We start from the raw sequence: 26,836 nt of genomic DNA, 5'->3' as shown, positions 1-26,836 counted from the left end.
ATTATAGACATCGTTTAAAAAAAATAAACTTTACAATAATACATTTGTAGTCGTTGCCATTTGAGCGTTTCTTTTTTTAAAAAATAAAGGGGAAATGAAATTGTAAAAAGCCACACGGTAGATGTATATGGTTATGTATCTACATACATGTATGTGGGTGTAGGTGAGCACTATATACATACACTATATATGTATATATAAAAGAAAACTGAGTAACACACAGAGGTTTCCAACCCCTGCTGGGGTCGGATCCCATCCCAACCCAAATCCGACAGGACGAAGGATGGAATATAAAAAGACGATGGAAAAAAAAATCTCCCTCTCCAAGTGACAGACTGAAAGCATCAGGACAACCTCACACCGTTTGGGTACTGGTTTCTTTTCTGGTTTAAAATTCTCACCGACAACGGGAAAAGAAAGAGAAAAAAACCCAAAGGCGGTAACGATGTAGAGAGCTGGAGCAAGTTCCCTGGCCGGAGGGAGACGGAGAGCCTCTGGTAGCACGGCCGTCCTCCGGAGCAGGGTGATGAGGATACGTCCCTTGTCCCCATGGGGTCCCTGCAGCGTGCCCGGGCTGGTGGCTCCTGCAGCCAGCCCTTGCCCGAGCTCTGCTCGACGCTCGTTTTCCCTCCCCGGTGCCGTTCACAGCTTTGGCTCCCCATTTTGGGGGGCGCGGGTGGGTTTTGCCACGAGCCTTCGGGCTGCTGCTTCAGCAGGGACACCCAACGCGCCGTAAAATGAACCAAAAAAAAAAGGCAAGGAAATTTTTTTTTTTTTAAAAAAAAAAGAAGGGGGGGGAAGAAAACCACCAAAAGTTTCCCAGCGCCACGAGGGTCCTTCCACCGCCGTGCCGTGGTGGCATCACCGGTGATGGGGAGCGTTGCAGTCCGGAGCCCGAGGTGAGCCTTCGCTTCCCGATGCTCCCGAGGCGGCACCGGCGGCACGGCCGAGGCTGGGGCGAGCGTCCCCGTCCCTCTATAGCACCAGCACCAGGAGGAGGACGGGCACGGCGGGCAGGATCCGGCCCGCCCAGTGCCGGCTGCCGCCTGCCTTGGGGTCCACGAAGGTCTTCTGGTCGGGCATGGTGTCCGTGGTCAGCTGGGTCTGTGGGTGAGGGGAGAGCAGGCGGTCAGCTGCACCCTCAGGTTTGGTTTTTTGGGGGAAAGAGCCTATTTTTGCCCATGGGTCGGTGAGAAATGCAGTCCCTGGGATGAGGTCCCCGCAGCAGCACCCCCTCCCCAGGTTTCCCCCCACCCCCAGGTTACCTCTGAGTAGCACAGGCTCTGCTCTTTGGACTTGTTTGGCTTCTGTCCGTGCTCCTGGGGGGGAGGAAGGAGGCAGGCTCAGGGCAGGCTCCTGCGCCTGGGGCTGCACGCCAGGGCTGGGCTCCCCGGGGTCTTTGCTGGCCCCTTGGTTTTGCAACCAAAAAGGAAGCTGCAAGCGTGGTCACAGCCCCATCTGAGCCCCAGGTTCATTCCCCCTGCAGATGACCCTGCTCAGCACCACTGTGACACCCGCAGGAGTCGGTGCCCCCGTCCCCAGCGCGAGGCACCAAACCACCAGCCCAGCGAAACCCAAGGAAATTCATATTTTTCCAATTTCCCAAAACCACAAGGAACGCCATCGCTTGTTTGCACCCTGAACAAGCCCGGGGGCAGAAGTGGGGCTCAGGATGGGTGCTGAGCATGGAGCAGGGCTCGGATCCTCCCTTCCCTGCACCAGGACCCCCAGTTCCCACCCGGCAGAGAGGGGGTGCAGCCCCAGGGGGGGGCCGTGCCGGGTCCCTGTGCTCCAGCGTGAAATGGAGCCGCTGATTGTCTCACGGAGCGGTAACTAGAAGACAGCAGAGGTAATTACTCGAGCGTGCCGGATCTAATTAGAGGCTGCCCAAGGGTGACATTGCTGCCTGCACGTGCTGCGGGCGGAGGCGATGCTCCCCCAGCTGCGCGCACCCACCCACGGCACGGTGCTGGCTGCAGCCCTGCACAAGGTGCTCAGCGGGCACAGCACCACTTTTGCTGCAGAGCCACTTGGAGCAGGACCAGGGGGGCCAGATCCTGCCAGGCACCTGGGTACCAACAGCCCCTGCAAGCCAAGCTGCGTGCTCTTGGCTTGCACCATGCTGTGCCAAGAGCAGAAGGGCTTTTTGGAGGCCTGGAGCAGCCCAGCTCCGCACCAGCACCCCCAGTTTGCAGCAGCCACCGGGCTGGGATCCTACCTGGATGGAGGTGCAGGTGGTGATGATGCTCGTGTCGTACATGGTGTTGCTGTAGCTGTCAACGGGCAGGGACGGGCTTTTGTCCGTCTTGGGCGGCACGGTGATGGGGGGGAAGTGGTTCTTGGGGGTGAGGTTCACGTCGGTGCCGTTGCCGAAGGCCTGGATGGCGTTTCCTGGGGGGGCAGGAGAAGATGTTTACATGGGGGGCCGTGCAAACGGGGTGCTGGCCGTGATGGGCAGGGGAAGGAGGGCGACGGGGAAGCGCCTTACGGAGGCAGGGGTTCTCCGTGAAGTCCCTGAGGAACTTCTCGCACTCCTCCTCCAGGTTGCCGCTGCCTTTGCAGGAGCACCAGGGCGAGATGGTGATGCTGGTGGTGCTGGCGTCCACGTAGTTGGGCGTCATGTCGAAGCCTGCGCCCGGGAGAGGAAGAGGAGGAGAGATGAGGGGCTGAGGATGGGTTGTGGGTGGGGAGAGCCCTCCTCGCCGTGTCCCATCCGAGCACTCACCGATGAGCCCCGCGTAGGAGCCCAGGCACGCCTGGTAGTTGTCCCCGGGGCAGCTCGTCAGGGACTGGAAGGAGGCTTGGCAATTAGCGTGGAAATCGGCCAGCCGGGACCTGGGGGCAGAAACAGGAGGGAGAGGGACGGGGTTTCACCGCCGCCGCCGGCACCGAGCGACTCAGCAGTGAAATTTGTAAAAAATAAAAGAAACAAAAGAGGATGAACGGGATGTAGAGGAGAGCTCGGTGAGAGCTGGAGGCTCCGGAGATGCAGCGTGACCCCAGCAGGTGCCCACCCCCAGGCAGGTACCCCCCACCCCAGGGACCCCCACACCCCATCCCTGCTGCCCCCCCGTCCCCACCCCATAAAACTTCACCACCTCATCTGGCTCCCGGCGCCGTAACGCGACTGTAAAATTTGACTGCTCGGTTTTACCTTCCCCTTGAAACGTTAAAGCTCAGAGTGCAATTAAAATGCCGGAGGTTGGGGTTTGAATGTTTTTCTTTTGTGGCTGAGATGGGGAAAAAAAAAAAAACAAACCGGAGCCTCGCAGAGAGCCCGGGGGGCTGGGACAGGCTCGTGTCCCTTTCCTTGGGATGAACCAAGCCACCGGGGTGGAAGGACCAAGAAACGTGAGGGATGTAGAAGAGGATGGACAGATGGACTGGGCAGACAGACGGACGGAGGGCAGTTTTCCAAATTGACTCGGTCATGAGACGGACAGACACGAGGCTGAATGGTGGCCCGGGCTGGATCTCAGTCCCAAGGAGCAATCGCTGCGAAGCGGCCAAGCTGCTGGGTGAGACCTCACATTTCACAACAGAAAACCTCCTCGGCTCTTTTTCTCACACGTCATATAGGAAAAAGAAAGCATACATTATTTTCTTTAGCTTCCTTTTCCTCCCTTCTTAATTAAATGTCATCTTTGTCCAACCGGTGATTGAATCATCTGGCAGTACCTGCCTAAAGCCATAAGAACTGATGAAAATAAAGGCTGGAAACTGTTGTTTTTTAAATAGGAATGATTTGTTTTCAGGAGGTTTTTGATCAAATTAAATGGAGGAGCAAACGAAGCAGTGATTGAATGAGGTGGAAGGGATCCGCAGCAATACCTTACATTTATCCAGCGCTTTTCATCACAACCGCTCTCGAGTGCACTAAAGGGAAGAGGGCGCAGGCACCGCCTAAGCGCAGCCAGAGCCAGGGAAGGGGACGGATCCTGCTCACCAGCACAGGGCCAGAAGCCGGCTGCAGCTTCACGTGTTGTGTACCGGGGGGAGGACAGAGGAGGGAACAAAGCCCAGCTGCTTGGGGCTGCTCCAGGGCACCGGCTGCTCCGTGCCGGAGCGCAGCGCTTGGTGCAGCGCAGCCTTTTTCCTGGAGGCTTCTGCTGCTTCCAGCCACCCATGACAGGGGCTTTTTCCAAACCACCGATGCATCCCTCTCTCATGGAGCAGCTGAGTCTCTTTTCAGGAACTCCCCCACCCTTCACACCCCAGCATCACCCCTTCTGCTGCTTCCCACGGCCGGCTTGCGCGCAGCTTTTGCCCATCCACCGGCGGCTGGCGGTGCCAGTTGGATTATTTCCCCGCTTCCACCAGCTGTCTGACCCACTTAGCGCCTCCCAGCAGACCACAAATTTCCAGGGCAAGGTCGGCCTCTTCATCTGGGTTATTGGAGCGCTCGTCACGAGAAGATGGGACTCCTGGGCACCGCTCGCCAAACGTGGGGAATGCTAAAAACCAGCAGCGATGCAGCTGGCACCCCTTTTACCAAGACACACAGCCGGGGACGTCTGCTCGCTTGCGTGGGGAAGCCCTGGGGTCTGAGGCCCTGAGGGGAGAGCCTGGGTGGGCATAAAAGCCCCAGCTCTGCTCCTTGCTCGTGGTTCCCACCGCAGGGAGGTATTTTGGACTCCCTCCCTCGCTCCGCGGGAGATAAAGTTCCCGACAGCATTTCCCTCTGCCCAAATCAGAGGCGAAGGCACGTCAGTTCTCTTAAAGAACTGTGGCAAGTTCATCACCGAGTGCCATGAAAATTTGTCACGCTGCTCCCCGGGGCCCTGCTCCTGGCTTGTAGCATCCTCTAAGGCAAATGTTATTCTTTTCATAATACATGACAAGCCAGCTGGTAATCTTTCCAGAATATCCAAGCCAGATGTCACTCTTTCCGTTGCATACAACGAGTTCGCAGTCGGTGGATGAGGCTCGAACTGCCAGGCATAAACCTTACTGGAACCAGCCCACGGCTTCTCAGATTTCTGCTTTTAAGTGCCCGGGCAAAAAGGAGACGGAGCCAAGTCCATCTGAGCAGAAACAGGAGGATTTTGTGCCAAACTGCTGGCTCGTGGCTGCAGGTGGGCTCGGCCAGTCCCTGCCTTGATACGTGAGAGCTGGGCAGGAGCGAGCGGGGCTGGCAGCTGGGGTCAGTGATGGGGAAAAAAGGAAGACACCGAGCATGACCTCAGCCATGTCTGCTTTCCTGAAGGGCCTCCAGGACAACCCCTCAATGAATATATCCTTCCAAGCCAACCCTTCCACGGCAGGACCTGCATTTTTCATTTTAGGTGCTTGGCAGCCCCTCTGCAAGGTCATAAAATCACGAAGGCTGGAAAAGACCTTCACGATCATCTGGTCCAGCCATCACCCTACCACCAACACCCCCCACTAAACCATGTCCCTGAGCACCACGTCTAACCCCAGCGGGATTTCCTTCTGGGCACCCATCCCAGATAACTCATCTCCTGCCTTGATACCACGCAAGAAATCCTCAGCAGCTTGCCAGCGCGACACCTCTCCAACGTTAAAAGTTACCTGCACAGCAGAGGATTTCAGGTTGTATTTTTTTTTTCCCCCACTTGTTGGTACATTGCAATTTTTGAGCAGAAAAATCCCCGGAACAGATGCGAGGTGCCTAATTGGGTGCTAATTGTTCCCATCGCCACATGCCTGTAAGAAGTCCGAGCCCGGCGCTGGTAATAACTCTCTCCCCATCAAAGCAAACAGCATCAGGCTCTCGAATATTTCATGCAGAAAATGTCCGAGATGCAGAGATTACTCAAGACATGTTTTTCACAGGCAATTTACAGGGACCAAGGAAAAATGGCTTTAATAGACATCAGCGCGGAGAGGCGGCATAGAAAAAATGCCTGCCCCCCCCCCCCCCCTTCCCGCAGCTCGGTGGATGTTCAAGAAGCTGCGACAACACACAAAGCCCAGCAAGACATCAAAAGCCCCCGGGGCCCGCTGGGTGCCCTCCTCCCGGTCGCTCGTCCTGCTGGAGATGAATGCGTTTGGAGCCAGGGGATGCAGAAATAAAAACCGAGCATCCAACAACGAGGGCGGCGTGGGCGGGTGAGGCAGCGAGGCGTGGGGATGGCATCGGCTGAGGGAACGAGAGAGGAGCCAGAGCAGAACTCCGCTGCTCTGGATGACCCTCTATAAAGGCTAGGAAATAGTTCAAAGGGGGGGGAAAAAAAAGGATGGATGGAAATACTTGTTTAATCCAGGAAAGGTTTCCGGCCAACTTGGCTTTACACCCGAATTAGTGAAAACCACGTCTTTGGAGGATGAGCAGCGGTGCCCGTAACCAGCCCAAAGCTGCCCGGGGACAGCAGGAAAGAGGCAAAAAGAACAAACCAGAGAGAAGCAGAGGAGAAGCCCCAAAATTAGAGCCAGAAGAGCCAGCCTAGCGAGAGAAAAAGGAAACGAGGACAGACAGACCAGGGGCTAGGCTGGAAGTTGTTCGTTAAGAAGTTGAGTTACCAGATGTATTTTAGGACGCTGCATGTTGATTCACCACGGGTAAGAGCGGGTGAATGATTTTTTTTTTTTATCCTCTTGCCTATGCTCAAACCCTATCATTACCCGGTAAGGGAAGGGAAGAATTAAACACACGCATCATTTGATTTTAATTGAAGGACTGTTCTATTTCATTGAACTGCTAACTAAGCCGAACAGGAGATTGTGTTTACATAAGCAAACCCTGAGTCAGTATAGACTTGCTGTCACATTAAGTCAATACTTATGAAGGCTCTCTATTTAATTATTCAGTGCGAATTGACTTATTATTGTGTTAAGAGTGTGGGCAGCCGTGAGCAAGGGGGCCACGGAGCTGAGATCGCTCCTGGATGCCTCTGCACATGGGTGCCCATGGGGTCCCCGGGGAGAGGCACCCCGCTTGCATCCTCTCACCTCCCCATCCCTTCCTTCGGCGGGAAGCCAAAGCCCCCAGCCCTCACAGATTTGATATTTTAGGTCCAATTCAGAGGTTTTGGCAGGTAATTGCAGCCCTGATGCGGGCACCCACATTGGGGACCCCATTGCCCATGCCCTGTTCCCCCTTGAGACGCCGGCACTGCTCCCCTCTGCCTCTCCCGGAGCTGCTGCTAAATCCAGGAGCATTTTTCCCTCCTCCTCCTCCCCGACCACGGACAGCTGAGCCGCGCTTCCGAGCTGCTCTCATTACGTGGCGTGATGAGAAAGTTGAGCTGTGCCGCTGTTTATCACGGCGACATCCATTACAGACGGCACTTTGTGCTCGGCAAAGGGCGTGAAGGCGAGGACGAGGGGTTAAAAGAAAGCGTTTTGCTCCCGTGGTTGGTGTTTAGTTGACACAGAGCCAAGCTTCCCTCCTGGGTCATCGGTGATGGAGCAGGGCTTCCCCTCCCCAGGGCACAGCTCAGGAATTGGCTTCACAGCCAAAATGAGGTAATTTCTGCCCAGTTTTACCAAAACGAACCTCCCCAACACGCACAGACAGACGCAGGGGTCCTGCAAGGAGCCAGGCAAGATCCATCCCTCCCCACCACCACAAACACTGCCTGAAATACACCAAAAACTGGAGAAAAGTCAGGAAAACGAGCAGCCAGCCTGCCTTTGGATGCTGAGGAGCAAGAGCCAGTGGAGGCTGGGAAATTCTTCAGCACCAGCATCAGTGAAGCATATAAGACCAGATTATTTGTGTTCCCGACTTGCTGATGCAAGATGAAAAATACAGCAAACTGCAGCTGCTGAAATCAGCTCTTTTTCCCCCCCTCTCCTTCCCTTTCCCCTTAGCTGAGGTTTGTGTTTTGCAAAAGGTTTTTATATTCTGGGAGCTAAAACCTGTCCGTTGCAATCAGGCACAAAGCTCGGGGAGTTTGTCAGGCTCCTCCGCTGTGCCGGGAAGAGCTCCCCGCACAAAAAGCTGCACAAATTGCAGCCATCTGGGCTTGATTGCGCCCTGCCCTCGTGGCTGGAGATGGGTTTGGGGACCGGGAACCTCACGGAGGGGTTCGGTGGCCTCGCAGGTGCTCCTGCTCCGAGCATCCCCATGCACCCAGCTGGGTGCTGACCACTGCAAGGTGCAGGGAGAATGTCCCCATAAAGGCACATCCCTGTACTGAGGGCTTCACCCTTCATTAGGCGTTGAGCCAGGAGGCCTAATTAGGGTCTGAGCCCGTGCAGGAGCGTTATCTCCTCTCCCATCACTGCTGGAGCAGCAGCAGGTCTGCTCCTGAGTTCGCTGCCCTTGCCAGTCCCGTGCTCTGATAAGGACGAGCATCAGCCTGTGATCCCAATCTGATAAGTGCAGGCAAATTTCCTTATCCCACAAGGGACTGAAAGCTGCACGTCCCCATGGGCATGGGCACAGGGGTGCAGAGGATTTCATGCCCTCAGTGGGTGCAAGCTGGGGGCAGACACCATGGCAAGCAGGACAAAGCCTTCAGGCTCTGTTCAGACATGATCCCAGCACCCGGTGATGATCTTGGCAGCAATTCTCTCACCAATCCTTTGTTATTTCTAAAGGCAGAGCTGAGCAGAGGCCGCCAGCACCAGCCCCACAGACTGCTCCCCACCTCCAAAACCAGCCCCAGGATGAGGTGCTGGGACTCAGCTTGGGTCAGGCTGAACGCCGAGGGGAAGAAGCACAGAGATGGGGGGGGATGGATGGAGGAGACCCCAAAACAGCAGCGGGGCAATAAAGCACATCCTGCATGTGCACGGCTGCTCGCTGGGAACTCACAGCGCACCCAGCCTCTGCCAGAGCTGTTCCCATCCCAAATACCTGGGATGAAAAAGCCAGACCCACGCTCACTTGCAAAGCAGCATCAATACAGGAAAAAAATCTTCCATTTTTTTTGTTGTTTTGTTTTCCTGCTGGCCTCCGGGGAGGGAGCTCAGCTCAGGTGCAGGCACCGCTCACCCCGGATAGGTCACCGCTTTTAAACACTTTCGCAGCTGCAAAACCGAGGAGGTCAAGCGAGCTGCTGGAGCGTGTCAGCATCCCCGGGCTCCCTGCCGCTGGCTCTTAACCCTTCTTACACCCCGGTTCATGCAGCTGCTTGTGAGGTTTGGGGAGCTCCCCCAAGCAGAAGGGGCAGGATGGGACCTTCCTGCAGCACAGGTCAGTGCGCACCACGCCTTGCCAGGTCCCGTTGTGGGGAGAAAACAGCCAAGATTAAGGCAAAAATCTCCGCACACCAATGCTCAAAGCTGGATCCAGGAATAAATCAGGGTTTGGGGTACCTCTCCCAACATTTGCTGCTGGAAAATGCATTTCCTCTGAAGAGCAAGCAGCCAAAAACCCCAAAAACAGGTTGTACTCCGCCACGAGCTGGGCGCATCCGCAGCATTTAACGCCTGAGCAAGCCTCTCCTGCTGACGGAGAGGTGCTGCCATTAATTTGGCCGCGGCTCAGCGCAGCCCCGATATCTTTTATTCATAGACATTGGCGTATTGTATTACTTTTTGATAAAAAGCCACATTCCCACACTTCAGACGCAGTTGCTCGCAGCCAGGGGAGGACCCGAAGCGCCGTTATTTACGTTGCCACCGGGCTGTGGGAACCTCCATCACCGCGATGGCAAGAAGACCCTCCTCCTCGTAGCAAGCTTATTCTTTACGAGGCTCATCCGGACCCTGGAGGGTGACAGGAGGTTTTTTGCCCTATGAATAATGAGTTTCATAATGGAGAAAAAGCCTGATCTCCCCCGACTTGGCTTCAGCACTGGGAGAGGAGCGCGTTTCGCCAGCAATGGAGTTTCGCCGTGGATGCTGAAAGCACACCGAGGGATTTTGCTGGGTGTGGGTGCCCCCAGTGCCACGGAGCCTCAACACGAGCGTTTGTCCTCCCCAGGCCTTGGGGAGATGGAGAAGCCCCCCAAAGCTGCAAACCATACACAGCCCTGCAGAAACCCGTGGGCTCACCCCGCAACAAGCTGGGGACCCCCAGGCCCCCTCCCAGCACAGCAACCTCTCCAGGAATAGCCAGAAACCCTTAAACCTCCCCATTTTACACCACAAAGAAAAAAAAAAAAAAAAAAAAAGCCAGCTGCTGGAGGACACCCAGCCGGTGAACGCACACAGCTGGGAGGATGCAAAAGCCTCAGGGCAACCCACAAACATGAAAAGGAGCCGAGCAACAAGAAAGCGACGCAAAACCAGCCACAGCACCGCGCAAAACCCCCCTCCAGCACCGAGCAGGAGCTGCGGTGGATCCCTTACCGGCAGAGGTGGTCGGCCCGGCACACGCTGCGCAGCTCCAGGCAGTTGGGCTTGTGCTTGTCCTCGTAGGAGCAGGAGGGGACGATGGTCTGCCGCCGGCGCTCGGCGCAAGCCTGGTCCTTGCAGGAGCAGAAGAGGAGGCGGTAGGTGTACTCGCTGGGCACGCGGTCGAAGAACTGGCGCAGGGCTTTGTGGCATTTCCGCCGGCTGCAGTGCTCGGTGGCCGAGATCTCCTTGCTGCAGGTGGAGATGTAGCCCGAGCGCAGGCGCTTGCAGTTGTCGTTCAGGTTGCAGGCTTTGGCCGCGTCCAGGCAGTGGTTGCTTTTGGAGTTGGTGGCCGGGTCCATTCCTGCCCCGAGAGCGAGAGGGGAGGAAGAGGTGAGCCCGGTCCCGAGGGACACGGAGCTGCTGGGGACACGTCCTCGAGCCCCGAGGTGCCACCAGGAAGGGGCTGGCACCGCCGTGTCCCCGCTGTGCTGGAGGTGGGGAGGGGATGCAACGCCATGGTCCCCCCATCCTTTCACCCCCTGCATCATCTGGGAGCCTTCCTCCAACAGGGAAAGGGGTCACGCACACCAAGCACTCATGGAGACCTGGTTAAACCACCCTCGCTGCATAATTCGTGCCATGAATTTACAACATTTTTTTCCTCCAGTCAATTATTCAAAGAATAATTATTAATTATCCAGCCTGCTCCAAAGCTGAACAATCTGCTGAGCTGCACAGGACCCAACCCGTCCCTGTATCCCCTCCCGGGGCTCCCCAAAACCAGGTCACCCCCAGCCACGACCTCAAAAGGGCTGATCCCTGCCCTGGCAGGGACAATGGGGACAGAGCTGGGTGCCAGCCGTGCCCTGCATCCACCCTGGGAATCCCAGGTGTCAGCAAATAAAGCAGCCAGGGGAGAGGATGGACAGAGCCAAACCACCGAGTGGGAACAAACGCTGTTTTTTTTTTGCTTTGTTTTTGTCAAAATGATGAATTGCCCTTGGCAGGCCAGGTGCTATTTTAAAAGTCACCTGACTGCACCAGCAATTTCTTCCCTAATTTCCTCTCCTTCGCAGCCCAGCCAATTTCGTGGCTTCTTCCATTGTCTCCTGGCTTCCCCTGGCAAAGACAAATGACAGCACTGAGGAGGGTTTCCTACCGGGCGTGTTTGTAAGGCCCTGGTAATTAGCAAATGGCAATCAGCTGCCTTGGGGAGCGTGGTTCTCCTTCCTCGCTTTGCCTCTTTGAGTGCTGTGATGCCCATGGCCCTGCTGCCACCCAGGGCGTGCAGGACCTGCCCCCCCAGGTGAGGAGCGTTTTGGGGGCACCGTTTGCAGCCCAGGACCAACTTTGACTCATTTTCCTGCTGTTTTATCAAGCTTGGCATGAACACCCCAACCTGGAGCTCCTGCAGGCAGCAACACCTGCATTATCAGGTCCCAATTAAAAGACAAAACCTGATTTCTCCCCAGTTTTGTCCCGTGCAACCTCCCCGGCTCCCACCCTATGTGCAGTGGGGGTGCTGCCAGCGTTTGAAAAGGAAGGGGGAGCACGGTTCTGCTTTCTGCTGGTCCAAAGCAGCCCCTGACTGGAGCCTTGGCAGCCGGCAGCTCTCCAGCACGAGCGTGGGATCTATGCAAAGTGCCTGTTACTGCCTGATCCTCCCGAGCACCGCGCCTGCCCTGCCCCGGACCTGCGGGGACCTGGATGCATTTTAATAGAGCCGATGCCTGAGAGCGCAGGGTTCCTGGGGAGCTCATTAATAAAGCACGGGCATGAAAATTTCATGAGGCAGGGCCAAGGAGCTTCGGGAGCACCGGGAGGCGCGGTGCCACCGGCTGTCCCTGCCCGATTGGAACAGGACAGGGCTGGGGGAAGAGGAGGAGGAGGAGGGCGATGAGGAAGGCAGCACGGGCTGAGCCTGGCCACCCGATGCCCACCAATTCTCGGCTGCTGGCCCCGTGCATCTCGAGCGAGGGGCTGAGCCTGGCGGGGAGCTGCTGCAAACCCTGGTGCTGGGCGAGCCTCTTGATCTTGCCTCTCCAATTCCCCCCCCCAGTTTCCTCCAATTCCTTCTTGCCCGTGCCTGCTGCTTTCCCCACGGCTGCTGTTCCTGCAGGGCACTGAGCAAGGCTCTCATTTTGCATCGTCCATCCTCACCACGATGCTCTGCTCTGCCCCGTGCAGCTCAGGGGGCTCTGCCCCCAGCCCCCTGCTCCCCTCATGCTCCCAGCCGGGGCGCGAGCAACCAGAGCCCAGCCTCGAGCACGGAGCATCGCCTCCCTCCCTCCCTTCCTCCTCGCAAGGTAACGTAATCCCCCTGCTATCCCCACAGGCAATTAACAGCGCGCCGGCTCAGCCTTGTTATCCAGAAACAACAGCAACAGCTCATTTGCTTCAGCCGCTGGGGCTGCGGGTCAGGGCTGGGGGTCCCGGGGGGCTCCCCGCACCCCCAGCTCCACACAAAGGGGGATGGAGAGGGGGTGGAAGCAGCAGCGAGGCCACCCCGGTGGCCACGGCACATCTGCGGAGCGTAGCGCCCCGTTCCCCCTTCCCCGAAAGCCGGAGAGGCTTCCTTCCCCTCTCGCTTTGCATTTCGGAATAAATCAAGCCGTGAGCGTTTAATCCCCCGCTCCAGACACTCCGCTCTTCCGACTTTCCAGCGGCTGAAATATTTCCTTGACGATAATGCAATCCAAAAAGGCACGCGGGAGACGGGAAGGGGGTGGCATCGGCATCCCGAACCGGCGCTGAGCTCCCCGCGGGGAGCCTCGGAGAAGGGCTCCAGGAGCCAAAACCCGGCGGGTGACGGCAGCGAGGGGCTCCCCGAGGTGCACCCATGATTTGGGGCAGGGCGCACGGCGAGGGGTGCCAGGGCTCCCCGAATGCCCTGGCTGGCTCTCGGGGAAAGGGTTAAGAGGAGAAAGAAGCCAAGGCATGGCTGAATTAATTTGGAAGAGGGGTGGTGGCAGAGCTGTGGGTTGTCATGGAAATGGATGGCAAAAAAAAAGTTCCTAATGGACCGTGGTGGTGGGGTTTGGGCTTGGAGAGGAGGGCAAAGGACGGAGAGGTGCTCCCAGGGGCTCTGCTGCTCCTCTGAGCAGCATCCCAGGGCTCAGCTCCGGGCCAGCGGCCCCAGGAAGGGACAAATAGGGTCCTCCCCCCGGCTTTCCAGCCACCGAGGCCACAGAGAGGGCATCCCTCAGCTCCCCAGGACACAAAGGACTTTTCATGCAGGACCCATGGGCAGCGGGAGGCTCTGCGCCCCCTCCAAGCCTCCCCCACCTCATGCCACGACCCCAGGGGACGTGGCAAGACAAACGAGTGACTTACAAACCCCACGGGCCACCTTCTCTACTTATTATTGACCCAAGGTTGGAGTCCAGAAGGTAAAAACCTAAATCACAGCCTGGGGGGGGGGGGATTTAGAGCCCAGCAGGAGGATGCTGTCGGTGCTCCGGGCAGGGGCGGCACCGGACAGTGCCCAAGCACCGGGTCTGGGGAGATGGAGGAGAAGTGGGCAGGGAGGTTTTGCGCAGGGGGATTTCGGGCAGGGGGATTTGGGGCAGGCCAAAAGTGGGCTGGGGGCGCGATGGAGTGAACCACAGGGGAGGGTGCCGCAGGGTTTCACCCGCAGGGAGCTGGGTTGCAGGTTTGCATTCCCGGGCAGGAGCAGCCAAGCCGGCGGATGCATGTTGCTTTTATTACCTGAGAAAATTGAAGCGAGTCTGAATATATCAGAGAGACGAGAGGTGACCGGCTCGTAGGGGGAAGCTTCATAAAATTCTTCTCCTGGAGTGGGAGGGAGGAAAGAGAAGGGGAAGAGGAAGCAAATTAAAAGAGCGCAGTGAGCGAGCGCGGCCGCGCCGGGCACGGCCACCTCCAGCTGGCGAAGGGCAAAGCAAGAAGCACCCCAAGCAGAGCCCTGCGGGGCAGGAGGAGCCCCCTTGGGCCATGCTCTGGGTGATTTTTGCCGGCTGCCATGAGCTCGGCTCCTTGCCCCAGCCGGGTTTGGCCAGGGCTGAGCTCAGGCTGAGTAAATTCACATGCACAAGGTCAACGTCCCGCGGCACGGCTGCACAGCCCCGGCCAGCTGCACGCCAGAGCTGTAAGGGTCTGGACTCAAGGCCGGATTTATTTTTTGTTTGTTTGTTAATGAAAAAAAAAGCATTTCCTTCGAAAAGATGGCTGTAAAAAATGTCTTCCGCTCCAATCTGCCCCTGGTGCACTTTGGAGAAATGGGAATATTTCAGCGATGGTTGCTGTGGGGTGGGGGAACGCAGAGCTGGCCGGAGAAGGAAATCGTTTCAGCACCAACCTACCCACCCTAAATTCCTCCTTCCTCACCTGCCAGGGGGATCCCCAGCCCCGATTCTCCCCCCTTGCCCTAAGCACAACCCCGCGTGCTTTTGCTGCGCGCCCTTCTTGTAACTCCAGCAAAATTTGATTTCAGGAGAACCGCAGCTCTCGGGGGAGGAAACGCTCTCCTCAAACCCCATCAGCCGCAGGATTAAGAAAAATATATAGACTATATATTTAAAAATATATAAAAATAAATCAGTGGCCGGACCTGGAAAGCCCCGGTCAGAGGCTGAGCACCAGCCCAGAGCATCGATTTCCATTGTGCCTGGCAGCCCTCGGGGCCGGATCCTGTGCCCTGGTGCCCTCGCTGGGGGTAACCCTGCTGCACCCCATGGCTGCAGCTCTCCCGGCCACCGTTAGCCCGAGGCAGCAGCATTTATCCCATTAATTTTAAGGATATTTTAAGGATTATCAAGGAGCCACTTGACGTGCTGGAAAACAAGCTCGTGATGGGGTCGGGAGCGATGTGGGGGGGGCACGAACCCAGCCCTGCAGCCCCTCGGTGCTGTCCCCGGGGACTTTGGGGAAGGGCAGAGCCGGGAGGGGAGATGGGGGGACCCCAGCTGGGGGCTGTGGCCGGGGGTTTCCAGCCCAGGGGGATGCTGCGTGATGCTACAGGGGGGCGAGAACCCCCAGGAGGGATGGCTGATGATGATGGCCGGGGAGGAACCAGGCTCCGGGCAGCGCGTCCTCCCATTCTGCTGGGTTTCCTAATGCTCCAGTGACAAACAGCACCTTTATTAAAGTGCATTTAGGAAACACTGTAACCTCACGGTATATTGCTTTGCCAATGCAATAAATAATTAAATACTAGCCGAACCCTGCTGCTTGCTAGGAAAATTACCGAGCATTAAAAGGGCAGCGGACTTTTCTTGAGCTCGCTGAGATGCAATTAACCTCCAGGAACGAGGCTGGAGTGAAAGCAGCCCTCCTTAATGGCAGGGCTGCCTTGCACCCGCAGCCCAGGGGCTGGATGGAGGCGGCCGGGGCACAGCATCCTTGCTAAAGGCACGAGGTCGGGGGCTACCCTGGGCTCCTCGTGGCTTTCCCACTCACTGGTTCTCCCCAGAGTCTCCAGACCTGGTAAAATCTCCTATTTTTCCCCCACAAATCAAAGCACAGGTCCTGGGGTACCCGTTGAGCACTAAAGCTCCCTCCATTCACGTCTGCAAAGCCCTCTGAAGCCGCTGAAGGAAGGCTGCTAATGAGGGGTAGAGAACAATTAAGCACTAATTCCTGCTCTGGGCGGGTTCGGGGGCTCACTCATCCCTGAGCTGACCCAGATTTGAAGGCAACTCCAGCAGGGCTCGCCGCGGGGGGCCACATGCAAGCCCCCCACATCTTCATCCCTGCCACCGAAGGCTCCCAGCGTCACCAGCCTCTCCCCGTGCCCAGCGCAGGAACAGTTGTGGGGTCTGCCAGGGGGATGCTCAGCCCCTTGCCAAGGAGGGATGCACCTCCGTGGGCTGTAAAATGTGCCCCCATCCCCTGCGCTCCTCTCCAGAGGTGGACTGAAGCCAGGGCAATCAAAGAGCAGAGGTCCAGGAGCTTTTACGTGCCCAGATCCCCGTTGGAAATGGGGCCAAGCTGCCGTAACTGGCCGGGTGCGTGCCCTCGCATGGGCTGTGCCGTGACCCGGCGGCTCTGGAGCAGGGTTTTGGCACAGGCTGAAGCTGGATTTAAGAGCTTCTGTGTGCAGAGCCGCCCGTAAGCCCATTAGAGGGATCTGTGCTGTCAAACCGCTGCTGGCTCTGCCCGTCCCCAGCCTGGCAAAGGTGCACGGGGGTGGCCGGAGAGCAGAGCAAACCCCACGAGCAGCAGCCCCAGCCCCAGGCGAGCCCCTCAGCGCCAGCTTCTCCCTCTCCAAGCAGTTCCCAGCCCCTCTGAGCCCTGCACCAGGAGCCAGCCGGGAGATGGGGCAGCCCAGATAACCCCTGCCTTCGATGCACAACCCAGCCCCGGCCTGGCCAAATCCAATTTCAATTACCTGCGCTGCTCCAGCCTCTGATTTACTCCCCCGCCAGGCTGCAATTACGGCAGCCTCTGGAGCATCGCCTCTGCGTGGCGAGATCCCAGCGAGCCCGCCCTGCCGCCAGCCCTCCCGGAGGTTTGCCTTTCAGAATGGAAGGGGAGACGTGGGGCTTGCCCAAAACCATAGGAAAAAGCCCCCGTTTCCTCCAGCGTTCGTGGCTGACGAGGGTCTGGGGCTTGTTTCCAAGGCTCCCCCGCACCTTGCAGGGGGGAACGGGGTGGGCACAGCCTGCAAACCCTGCTCACAGGTGGGCGACAACCCCGCAGCCTTCGGGGGACACGACTCAGGGCCAGGAGGGAGGCAGTGGCTGGAGGGGAGCCCTGCACCCATGCTCAGCTCCCTCCCCACCACCTCCTGCATGATACCAGTTGGCTGTGGCTGCCGGCACAGCCCCCAAACCCATTTCCCCCTTGCCCCAAGCCCACCATGGGCACACTGCCCCCATCCCACCCCACCCCACACCAGCATCCTCCGAGCAACGCGGGCACCAACCCCTGCACAACCCCCAGCTCCACCCTGCTCCAAAAAGCAGCACCCCCAGACCCCCTCCAGACCCCGAACAGGTCCGGGACCCCCCCACAACACCCCCCCAACCCCACCACCACCACCACCACCCCGCATGGCCCGTACCTTCGGTCAGCCCGAGGTGTATACTCCAGTAGATCTGAAGGCACTGCAGCTCCTTCTTCATGCCCCGCTTGCAGCGGCAGTCGTAGAGGGGGCTCTCCTGCAGCACCTCCAGCGCCGCCTGGCACTCCTTGTTGGCCAGCATGGTGTTCCTGTCGCGCCCGGCCAGGCACTGCCGCAGCGTGCGGTACCGCGAGCTGCAGCTGGGCTCGGCGGCGCACAGCTCGTTGGCTCGCACGCAGTCCACGGGCGCCCGCCAGCCCTGTGGGTCCTGCCCTGGGGGGGACGGGGGGGCGGCCAGCGAGCGGAGGGTCTCATCTGGGCCGGGGGCGGCGGGAGGAGAGAGGAGGGCAGAGAGAGGTGAGGGGGTGTTGGCGGGGGGGAGACGTCCTTGCCCCGCGCGCACCCGCCGCCGAGACCCCGAAATTCAGCCCCCAGCCAGGTGCCCCGCAGCGGGGTGCGGATGGGGTGTGGGTGGGTGCAGGGAAAAGGGTTGGGGTTGGTTCGGGGGGGATGTCAGCCCCAAAATCCATGGAGAGCTGAGAGCAGACTCTGCACCGCTCCCCTGCACCCCTGCACCACTCCCTTGCACCTCTCCACTGCTCCCCTGTAGCCCGGGTCTGCTCCCCTGCACCTCTCCACAACGCTCAGCATGCTCCAAAACCACACAGCACCCTGGAGAGGGATCACATCCTTCCTCTGCTCCCAGCCCTTCCTGGATGTGTCCTCAGCTGCACCCTCTGCAATCACGCAGCACCCTCCAAAACCACGCAGCACTCCGGCGAGGGATCACATCCTTCCCTCGCTCCCAGCCCCTGCCCTCAGCCACAGCCTTGCCAGGGGACTGCAAAACTGGGGGGTGAATTCAGGGGGTGGCCTGGAAATGCAGCGGGGCACCAGACGCCCAGAGGGGACAGTGGGGTTAGCGCATGCCTCGGCTCCCGGTGAGGACACCAGCCTCTCCGTTCCTCGTGAAATCAAAGAGCAAACGGACACACACGGCGTGTTTCCAGCCCTGGTGCCCGCGGAGATGACCCTCCCCGCACACGACCTCTCCAGAGCGAGCCAACCCAAACTCCCCATGCGCATTGCTGGTTTTTTGTTAGGTTTGGGCTCAGCATTTTCAGCCCGGCCATGGGCTTTTTAGGGCGTCTGACTCATGGGTTTTGAGCTCCCGGGTTTGGCAGGGCTGCGGAGTGGCGTGGCTCGGCACGAGCTCTCCCCGAGCACGGCCTCCTGCCTGCCTCCGGGCTGCGCCCCTCCAGGAGGCCGTGCTCCAGCTCCTGCCCTCGCTGCAGGCCCTGCCTTGGCCGTCGGCCCCGAGCTCTCCCCTCCCTGCCAGGCACTCCCTGAGCTCTCCCATCGCTTGCTCACTTTTTGCTTTCCAAAAAAAATCTGGCTAAGCAGAACCCCAGACAAGGCGGGTGTCCCTTTGTGGGCACGTGGGGAAGGGGGACAGGCTGCGACAGTCCCCAGCCGAGCGAGGGGGACAGGGAGGGGACAGCAGAGCCCCTGCCACTCCTGGGCCCCCATTGCAAGCCTGCAATCTTGGGCAGGAAAAACCCTGGAGCAAGCAAAGACGGACACGGAGGGACCTGTGGGGCATCCTCGGCCACCCCAGGGGGTGACACACGGGGACACCCCACTGCGTGCAACGCCCCCGCCACAAGCCATGGGTGTCACTGCCCATGGTGCCATGGGGAGCAGCTCCTGGAGCAGCAAATGTCAGCCTCCGGCTCCAAGCCCCTTTCCCTCTCCGTGGCCACTCATCCGGGTACGGCGTGGGGACAGTGACACCTACAGGCATGTGACAAGGGCCACCCGTGTCCCCCCACCCACGGGGCCACGCAGGGAGCTCCACGCAAGCAGGGCTCGTCCCCTGCCACCGCACCGGAGGGGACACTGGGGGCTCGGGTGGCTCTGCAGGAGGGACGGGGCGATGCGGGGCTGGGACCCCGTCCTCCCATGGCTTCAGCTGATGGCCCCAAAAGGGCATCGGTGGGTTTGGAGAGGTCTGGAGGGCGTCCAGGTGAGCAGGAGCAGCCACAGGGCCCCTCTGTCCGTGTTAGATCCAAGGTGGGGTGGGAGGTGTCCCTGGCCACGGCTCTCCTCGGCCTCTCGGGTTTATATTCCACAGGGGAAGCAGGCAGGATCCGTGCACGGCGGGGGAGAAGCTGGCATCCCCAAACGCTCCCCAGGGCTGAAATGCAAGCTCTGCGCCACGAGACGGGTGAAGCTGTGGTGCTGCGAGAAGACAGGGGCCGGCTCTGCGTCCTTGCACGTCGGGAAACCACAGCCTTGAGCCTCCCAGCGAGCTGGGACAAGCTGCTCCTGCAGGGCGCTCGGCTGCCAGACAGGCAGAGCCATCCCACAGCTCAGCACCACGCCGTTTCTCCTCGTTCATCCCGGCTGCACATCCCTCTGGCTCCAGCCCCAAGCGCAGAGCTCGGCTCCAATTCGTGCTCCTGCTGCCTCCACGAAGCCTCCTTGCAGGTCCCCTCTCCTCGCTGCCTCCGTGAGCCTCCCGGGCAGGGTCCCCAGGCGCTGGGAGGGTGCAGGGACGGGAGACGGCTTTGCTCTGATGCAAAATGCACCGGAGCTCGTGGAGCATCCTCCCAAGGGGCCCTGGGTGGCACGGTGCTGGGGTGGGAAGCCAGGCAGTAAATCCCCCCAGCACCACCACGTCTGAGCTGTGGATGCCAGCAGCACCGCGGAGCACGGCGCACAGCTGTCCTGCTCCGCAGGAAGGGCAGAAGCAGCCCGGATCTTTGCCCCAAAGCCAGCCACACGCTCAGCCCCGGCTGGACAGGCTGGCGCCGAGGTGTTATTCCTGAAAGCCCCCTCTCCTCCTGCCCCACGGCACTGCCAGGCTGGGCAAAGCCCCCCCAAACCCCAGGGGTGCAAGGAGGGGCAGGCTGAGCCTTCGTTCTACCCATCTCACGGACAAACCCCTGGCTAAACTCCTATCAGTAAAACACCTGCAGGGAATTTCAACCTAATCCTCGGCCATCCCAGGGGGGTCAGGGCGCAGCACGGATTTGCAGGCAGAGGCACAAACCTCCACCAGCCTGGGAACGAGGCAGCGTCAGGCTCCGTAGCCACCGTTCCCATCTAGCTGTAATGCTTTTTTCCTCTTACTGGTCGTGCCAGAGACCTTTGGACACAGGCAGAGGGAAATATTTATCCTCACAACTCGACTAAAAACAAACAAACAACAACAAAAAAAGAATTCCTGAGGAGCACGCAGCCTCCCAGCCTCGCTGTCGTGGTAGCAATTGCGTTATCCCAGCCGAGAGGGATATTTTTTTTTTCTGTCTCTCCGGAAAGAAAAGCCCAGATGTTAAGAGCTAAGCCAAGAGCTGGGCTTCCTCCCTGCCCGGCCCCGCCACTCACCCAGGAAGCCCCAGGGGCACAGGGAAGGGGCTGAGGGTCTGGATTTTGGGCAGCCTGCCCCACAAGGAGGATGGACCTCGGCTTGGATGCCTCAGGTGCAGCATCCCGGTGGTCCCTGCCCTCCTGAAGCCCCCTCGTGAGACCTCCACCAGCGACTCAGCCGTGCCGACAACTGGGGCTGTCCCCCCCCCCCCCCCGGCAGCCCCCACCGTGCCCCCAGACCTCTCTCCCTCTGGCTCAGGTTTGTGCCGTGACCCTGACAGTCCCCACCAGGTCACGGGGAAGGACACCCCAAATTTTGGCTCAGCACCCCGCATCCACACCAGCGTGGGGGCCTCGCCACCAAGGCACAGCATCCCCTCCCCAGCCAGCAGGATTATTTCGGGGAGCAGCACGGGCCCCCCTTCACCCAGGGCACTCAGCATCCCCGGAAGGTGCTGAGCACCCTGCACAGGGTGGCTCCTCCGCCGTGGGTGCCCTTTCGGGCGGTCTGCGTGCCAGCCCTCTGCAGCTCCCCGTCCCTTCTCCTCGGCCTCGCATCTGAGGCGAGCTCGGCGGAGTTTTTCCAGGCTGCTGCAGAGCTTTCGGGCTCGCTCGCACGCAGAGCCAGTGGGGTGCAGGCGCTGCCGTAGCCGTGGCTGGAACACGGCACACGAGCCACAGCAGGGTGGCTCGCTGGCCTCCCAGGGGGAAAACGGGACCCCGCTCATCTGCTTCTTTTGCACCCCACGTCCAATCCGACCTCTGACTTCTCCCCTTCCCGTCCCTTCCCAGCTGCACCTTCCCCATCGCGGCAGGAGGCTGCCCTAGAAATGCGAAGCGTTCTTCCTGGCAGCCACAAGAGCTCCGGAATAACTCACACATGATCGAAAGCAAGGCGCACGGATTGCAACAGCGGGGCCGGCGGTTCCCCGAGCACACGCACACGCCATCAGCTCAACTTTCCGAAACCGCTGCTCCACGCCGAGCTCAAAGGCGCCCGCGGGAACAGGGGGCACGAAGGGCGCTGGGGGGGCTTTGGGGTGGGAAAATCCTCCGAAATGCCAATCCTCACGGCGCTGCCAAGGCGAGAGGGGAGCGGGATCGTGCGGGGGCTTTGCGCATCGTGCCGGCCGCGGATCCTGCGCGGTGCCTTGGCCAGAGCCACGTCCCCGCCGTCGGTGCCCCGGGGGGGGGGGGGGGGGGGGGGCTTCCGGGGGGTTGGCCGGGGTTTTCCCCCCGGTTTAAGGTTGGGTAGAGCATAGGCAGAAATTCCTGGCCCTAGAGGAAATCCTGCTGTGCGGTGTCTCGCCTCATCCCCCTCCTGATCCGGACGAGGAGCCAGCGGATGCGCAGCGCCCGCAGCCCGCGGGCAGGGCAGGGCAGGGCAGGGCTGGCTGCCACTCACCTACGAAGAGGACGATGCAGAAGGCGTTTGCCAAGATCATGTTAGTAAATCCACGAGCTCCTCTCCACGGGCGGTGGGAAAAAGGAAAAAAAATAAATTAAAAATGAAAAAAAAAATGAAAAAAAAAAAAAAAAGGAAAAAAAAGGGGGAAAAAAAAGGGGGGGAAAAGGATCGGGGAAGGAAGCAAAGCCCCCAGACGAGCAGGTAGATCCCAAATCCGCACGGCTCCGCGAAGAAAGGCGAGGTGGGGGGGTGTGGGGGCGCTCCGCCCGGCAGCGGGGCTCGGAGCTCGGAGCCCCCCCGCACCCCCGGCCCGCTCCGCGCACGGGGGGCACCGCGCACCGGGCACCGGGCACCGGGCACCAAGCACCGGGCACCGAGCACCGGGTACCGGGCACCGAGCACCGGGCACCGAGCACCGGGCACCGGGCACCGAGCACCGGGCACCGAGCACCGCCGGCTGCCGGCGGCTCTGAGCCGAGCGGGGGCTGCGCGCCCGCCTCTGGCTGCCGGCGGGGGGCGCGGCGAGGGGCGGCTGCGCTGCTCCGCCGAGCCCCGGCGGAGGAGAAGGGGCAGAGCCGCCGGGGCCGCCCCGCTCCTCCCCGCCCCTGCCCTCTCCGCCCCTCGGCGGGGCTCGGGAGAAGGACGGGAGGGGGGCAGAGGAGCTGCGGGCGCCCTTGTGCCGCCCTTCGGTGGGGCAGGGGCTGGGGGGTGCGGGCTGGGGGATGTGGCGGAGGGACGGCTCTTCATCGCTGGGTGCCTGCATCCCTCTGTCTTTCCTTCCCTGGGTCCCTAAATCCCTGTCCTTTCACCCCTGTGTCCTTCCATCCTTGTGTCCCTATATCCCTGTGTCCCTCCGTGTGTCCCCATAACCATGTCCTTTCATCCCGGTGTCCTTCCATCCCTGTGTCCCTCCATCCCTGTGTCCCTGTATCCCTGTGTCCTTCCATCCTCGTGCCCCTCCATCCTTGTGCCCCCCATCCCTGTGTCCCACTATCCCTGTGTCCCCCCACCCCTGTGGCCCCCCATCCCCATGTCCCCAAATTCCTGTGTCCCTCCATTCCTCTGTCCCCCTGTCCCCCTGTCCACCCCCACCTGCACACAACGGGGGAGCCACCACTGCTGCAGAGCCAAAGGTGAGCCCCCTTTATTCCCCCCCCCCCCCCCCCCCCCCAGGGACCTGCTCACCCCCCAGCCCCGCTGTCACCCCAGGGATGGGGAGCGGGGACCCCGGTGAGGAGCCACAGGGACACAAGGAGGTGGCCAGGCAGGGAAATGCCACCAGCTCCTTGGGAAGGGGGACAACAAGGGGGGGGGGGACACCTGCCGGCTGATCTGCGCGTGGGAGGCACCGCACACCCCCGCACATGTGTGTGCACACGCAGCACGCGCACGCAGCCAGCGGGGGAATTATTCATTCATTCACGGCTCCGGCTCCGCAGACAGCCCGCTGCCAGGCAGCCCCGAGCTCAGCCCTTCCCCGTGCCCCCCCTGCATCACCGCTGGTGTGTTTGGGGACGGGGTCACCTCCATCCTGACCCCTCTGCCTGCCCCTACGAATATCCAGGGACGTGCAGAGGCGGGGGGCTCGCCTGCTTCTGGCTCCCCCGGCCACCATCCCTTCTCCCAGCGCTGCCCTCCAAGCCTGGCGTCCTCCCCGGCCCAGGGAAAGGTTCAGAAAGGAGTGGGGGGGACACAAACGGATCAGAGCAATGGGTATTAGCGAGGCTTCTCGTCTAACATCCTTCCCGTCCTATTCTTTTCCTGCTCTTTGCTCTCCCTGGCTTGCCTTTAAAAAAAAATAAAAATAAAAGAGAAAGGAAAAAAAAAAAATAAATAAAGCCGCCACTGACTTAGCAGGATGTTCCCGTGCTTTCACAGAGCCTAAATGGAGACAGCAGGGAAAAGTGGTGTCCTCAGCTGCCTGGCATCACTTTAATTTTGTCAGCCCTCGCAGCGGCTCGCTGTTCTGGTAGGATTTACCCAAAAGCGCCGATCCCCACGGAAAGAAGCTGCCGTGCCGCTCGGCGCTCCCCCCTTCGTGCCAGGGCACGCAGAGATCTGAGCCCAGCAGCTCCGGCCGACACAAGGCACCTCCATCTCCCCCTTGGGATGGTAAAATTGCTTTATCCCCGTGGCCAGGCCCCTGCCCCACGTGCCGGGGCTGGAGCAGGGCGGCCACCAGCACCCGAACAAGGCAGGGACCCGGAGCACGGCGTCCCATGGGGTTAATCCTGACCACGCTCCCACCGCAGGCACCGAGCGTGGCACGTGCCAGCCCCGGCGTTATCGGGAGCAGCCGGCCACCCGGCCTCGCCTCGGTGATTTATCCCGGGGGGAATTTATAGTTCCTTAAATCGAGGGGAGCCTCGAGCTGGAGTGGGATGAGGCAGAGTGGAGGGGGGGGGGGGGTGTTGGGTTTGGGGAGAGGAGCGCGCGCCAGTACAACCCCTGCAAATACTTATATTTGGGGGAAAAAAATAAAAAAGGCTCTATTATGCCACCGAAATAACGATGCTGATTGCCAAGTGTCCCTTTGGCTGTGCCAGGATGGGGCCTCTCGTGGGGCTGGGGCAGCTCGCTTTGTTTCTGCAGAGGGCCCGATAAAGGCAGCGGGGGGATTCCTCCCCTCCTTCCCTCTAAGCCCCATTAATATGAGCTGGATTTGCCTACCCTCCTGACTCCAGACTTTAATTCTGCGGAGCATTATCATATTAGCGGGTGTCAGGGTTGCTAAAGTGATGGATTATACATTAGCAGTGTAATCCTGCGGGGGGGACCAGCCTCGGAGCCCGCCCCGACACTCACTGCCTTCTCCCGGTCCCGCTGGCCATGGGGAGGGCGCGGGGCTGCACGAGGGTGACCCCAGGTCCCTTTGTGCTGCGTTCCTGCCCTCGGCCTCCTGAGCTGCCCCGCAGGGACAGGGAGCAGGGCAGGGGCCGGGGAGCAGCACGCCGAGCTCCGTGTCCCCCTGCCGTGGGGCTGTGAGCGATGGCACCGAGCTCCGCACCGAGCTCCCCATCACCCAGCCCTGCTGGGGGGGCACTGAGCAGGGCAGCCGTGCTCCATTTATTTCCTGCCTTTTAGCTCCAAAGTCCCGGGATTTTGCCCCCCTCGCAGAAGGAACTCTATTTTGTATTATTTTTGATCAAGAGGGGAAGAAACTCGTGCAGCTCCTCGCTGTGCCCAGTGCCCGTCCGCGCGCTTGCTGGGGGAGCACTGCGCCTCCATCCTGCCCCAAACGCTGGGTCCCATCGCGGGGTTCCCACCTCGGGGTGCCTGCAAGGAGCCGATCCCCAGGGGCTGAACCCACAGGGTGTCACCGGGCCTCATCCCGGCACTGCCACCCCTTGGGAATCTCCTCGGGGACCACGTCTGCAGGACTGCTGACAGCAGCCAGCTCGTAGCCACCGGCTACGGGAGTCCTTAGAGCACCCCGACACTGATGGGCCCCGACAGCTCCGTGCACACGCAGGCTATTTTTTCCCTCGCTGCTGTTTTCTGAGCTGATTTTACCTCTTTAACCTCTGCCAGGGCAAACAATCCCCATCCCCTGCCCTCCTCCCATCGGCTGAAGCCTTGAACAAAAGGGAGCCCGAAAAGGAGCTCGGTGACAGCCGTCAGCGCCATCGACCCCGCTCCCAGCTCCGTCCTGCCGGAGAGGAAGCGATAATTCGGGGAGGACGAGATGCTCCCAGCTAATCCAATGGGTTTTCCCAAGCCAGGTTGAAAACACCCCAAAATGCTGCCTCCCCCCAGCTGGCAGCAACAGGAGGGATGGAGCTGGCGATGCTCGCGGTGACGGCCAGCTCCTGCAGGTACAACGGGGTGCTGAGCGGAGATGGCAGGCTTGTCGTGCCCTCATCATCCTGCCCAGCCCCAAATCACACCCGACATTTACAGCCACCACCGCGGCACCCGGCTGAGCTGGAAGAGCAGCAGTTTGGGGATTTTCTTCTGGACTTGTTGGTTTTGCTCTGCTCTCCCCTTAGTGTCCGAGCTGGGGCTCCCTGCTCCAAGGGACCCCATGGGGTGATTTTTCTGGGCACATCAGGGACACCCCGATTTTAGCTCCTGGGATGGAGCCCCAGCACCCTCCCTGTGCAAGCAGCTCCTTGTTCCCAGCAGACGAGGGCTGGAGGTGAGGGCACAGAGGAGAAGAGGCTTTGCAGCTGCCCTGGGAATGACGTGGGGAAGGGCAGGGTGATGAGGCCGCTTCCAGCACTGCGCACTCAGCCGCAATCAGGCAGCGAAGCAAATCGAGTTTCACTAAAAGCTCCGGAGCCCGGCCTGGGCTGCCCCCTCCCGCCCCCGCGCCGGTCCCGGGGAATGAGATTTCCATCTCCTAACCGGCTGCTGGGGAAGAGTAATTGCCGCGGTCTGCGGTGGGGCAGGAGCCTTGAGTGGATCTGACATAATCGGATGAAGCTTCCCATGCCTGCGCTGTCGGAGTGGGTTAGCAGGATGGGGCCCGTGTCAGGAAACAGCCCCGAATTCCTACAGAGCAGCACGCTCACGGCGAGGGGGGAGCTCTGCAGGGGGGCTCCAAGCAGGGTGGGGGTCCCCAGGGAGGTCCCCAAACACCCCCAAGCATCCTCAATGCCCGGGGCAAGGTGCTGCCAGGCTGGGCTCAGCACCAAGGGCGCGCGAAGCAGCAGGTGCCCAGGCAGCGGTGGTGATGCACAGCACACCCCGTGCATTATTTAGCATCATTTAACGGGGTATTCTTCAAGCTTTTTCCCCAAACACACCCTTTTTATAGCAGCATCGCCTGCGCCCAAGCGATTCGGAGACGAATTTCTGCGTTGTGCCCCCCCCCCCCCAGCCTTCACCGGAGATGG

General features: G+C 60.1%; 1 protein-coding gene and 1 long non-coding RNA gene across 3 annotated transcripts; both read right to left on the bottom strand.

The window, feature by feature from the left end:
• Positions 1 to 22,579, bottom strand: GFRA2 (GDNF family receptor alpha 2). 2 transcript variants are annotated; one of them, XM_035345107.1, is made up of 9 exons: positions 21,996 to 22,579; positions 17,219 to 17,533; positions 13,903 to 13,986; positions 10,207 to 10,555; positions 2,726 to 2,835; positions 2,489 to 2,629; positions 2,219 to 2,391; positions 1,266 to 1,319; positions 1 to 1,104 (listed from the first exon to the last, which is right to left on the bottom strand). In XM_035345107.1, exons 1-9 carry the CDS (start codon positions 22,033 to 22,035, stop codon positions 976 to 978), a joined length of 1,395 nt encoding a protein of 464 aa, XP_035200998.1. In that variant the 5' UTR covers positions 22,036 to 22,579; the 3' UTR covers positions 1 to 975. The 2 variants fall into 2 exon arrangements, with proteins under 2 accessions (XP_035200998.1, XP_035200999.1); XM_035345108.1 differs by lacking the exons at positions 13,903 to 13,986; positions 17,219 to 17,533; positions 21,996 to 22,579 and adding an exon at positions 11,226 to 11,506.
• Positions 18,318 to 20,938, bottom strand: LOC118177426. The gene is made up of 2 exons (XR_004755792.1): positions 19,510 to 20,938; positions 18,318 to 19,427 (listed from the first exon to the last, which is right to left on the bottom strand). It is a non-coding gene; the product is annotated as an uncharacterized LOC118177426 (long non-coding RNA).
• Positions 22,580 to 26,836: the final 4,257 nt, after the last annotated feature.

Source organism: Oxyura jamaicensis, chromosome 22, assembly GCF_011077185.1.
Source record: "Oxyura jamaicensis isolate SHBP4307 breed ruddy duck chromosome 22, BPBGC_Ojam_1.0, whole genome shotgun sequence".
Classification (NCBI taxonomy): Eukaryota; Metazoa; Chordata; class Aves; order Anseriformes; family Anatidae; genus Oxyura; species Oxyura jamaicensis.
The sequence above is the reverse complement of the archived record's forward strand: the minus strand, read 5'-3'. Positions and strand labels throughout refer to the sequence as shown.

Bases quoted from the DNA above. Each gene is read 5' to 3' on its own strand.
- GFRA2 (XM_035345107.1), bottom strand. From the start codon at position 22,035: ATGATCTTGGCAAACGCCTTCTGCATCGTCCTCTTCGTAG. The intron at 17,534-21,995 runs GTGAGTGGCAGC...CCCCCGGCCCAG, and splicing joins CTGCATCGTCCTCTTCGTAG to ATGAGACCCTCCGCTCGCTG. The intron at 1,320-2,218 runs GTAGGATCCCAG...CCTCCCCCCCAG, and splicing joins CCACCTGCACCTCCATCCAG to GAGCACGGACAGAAGCCAAA.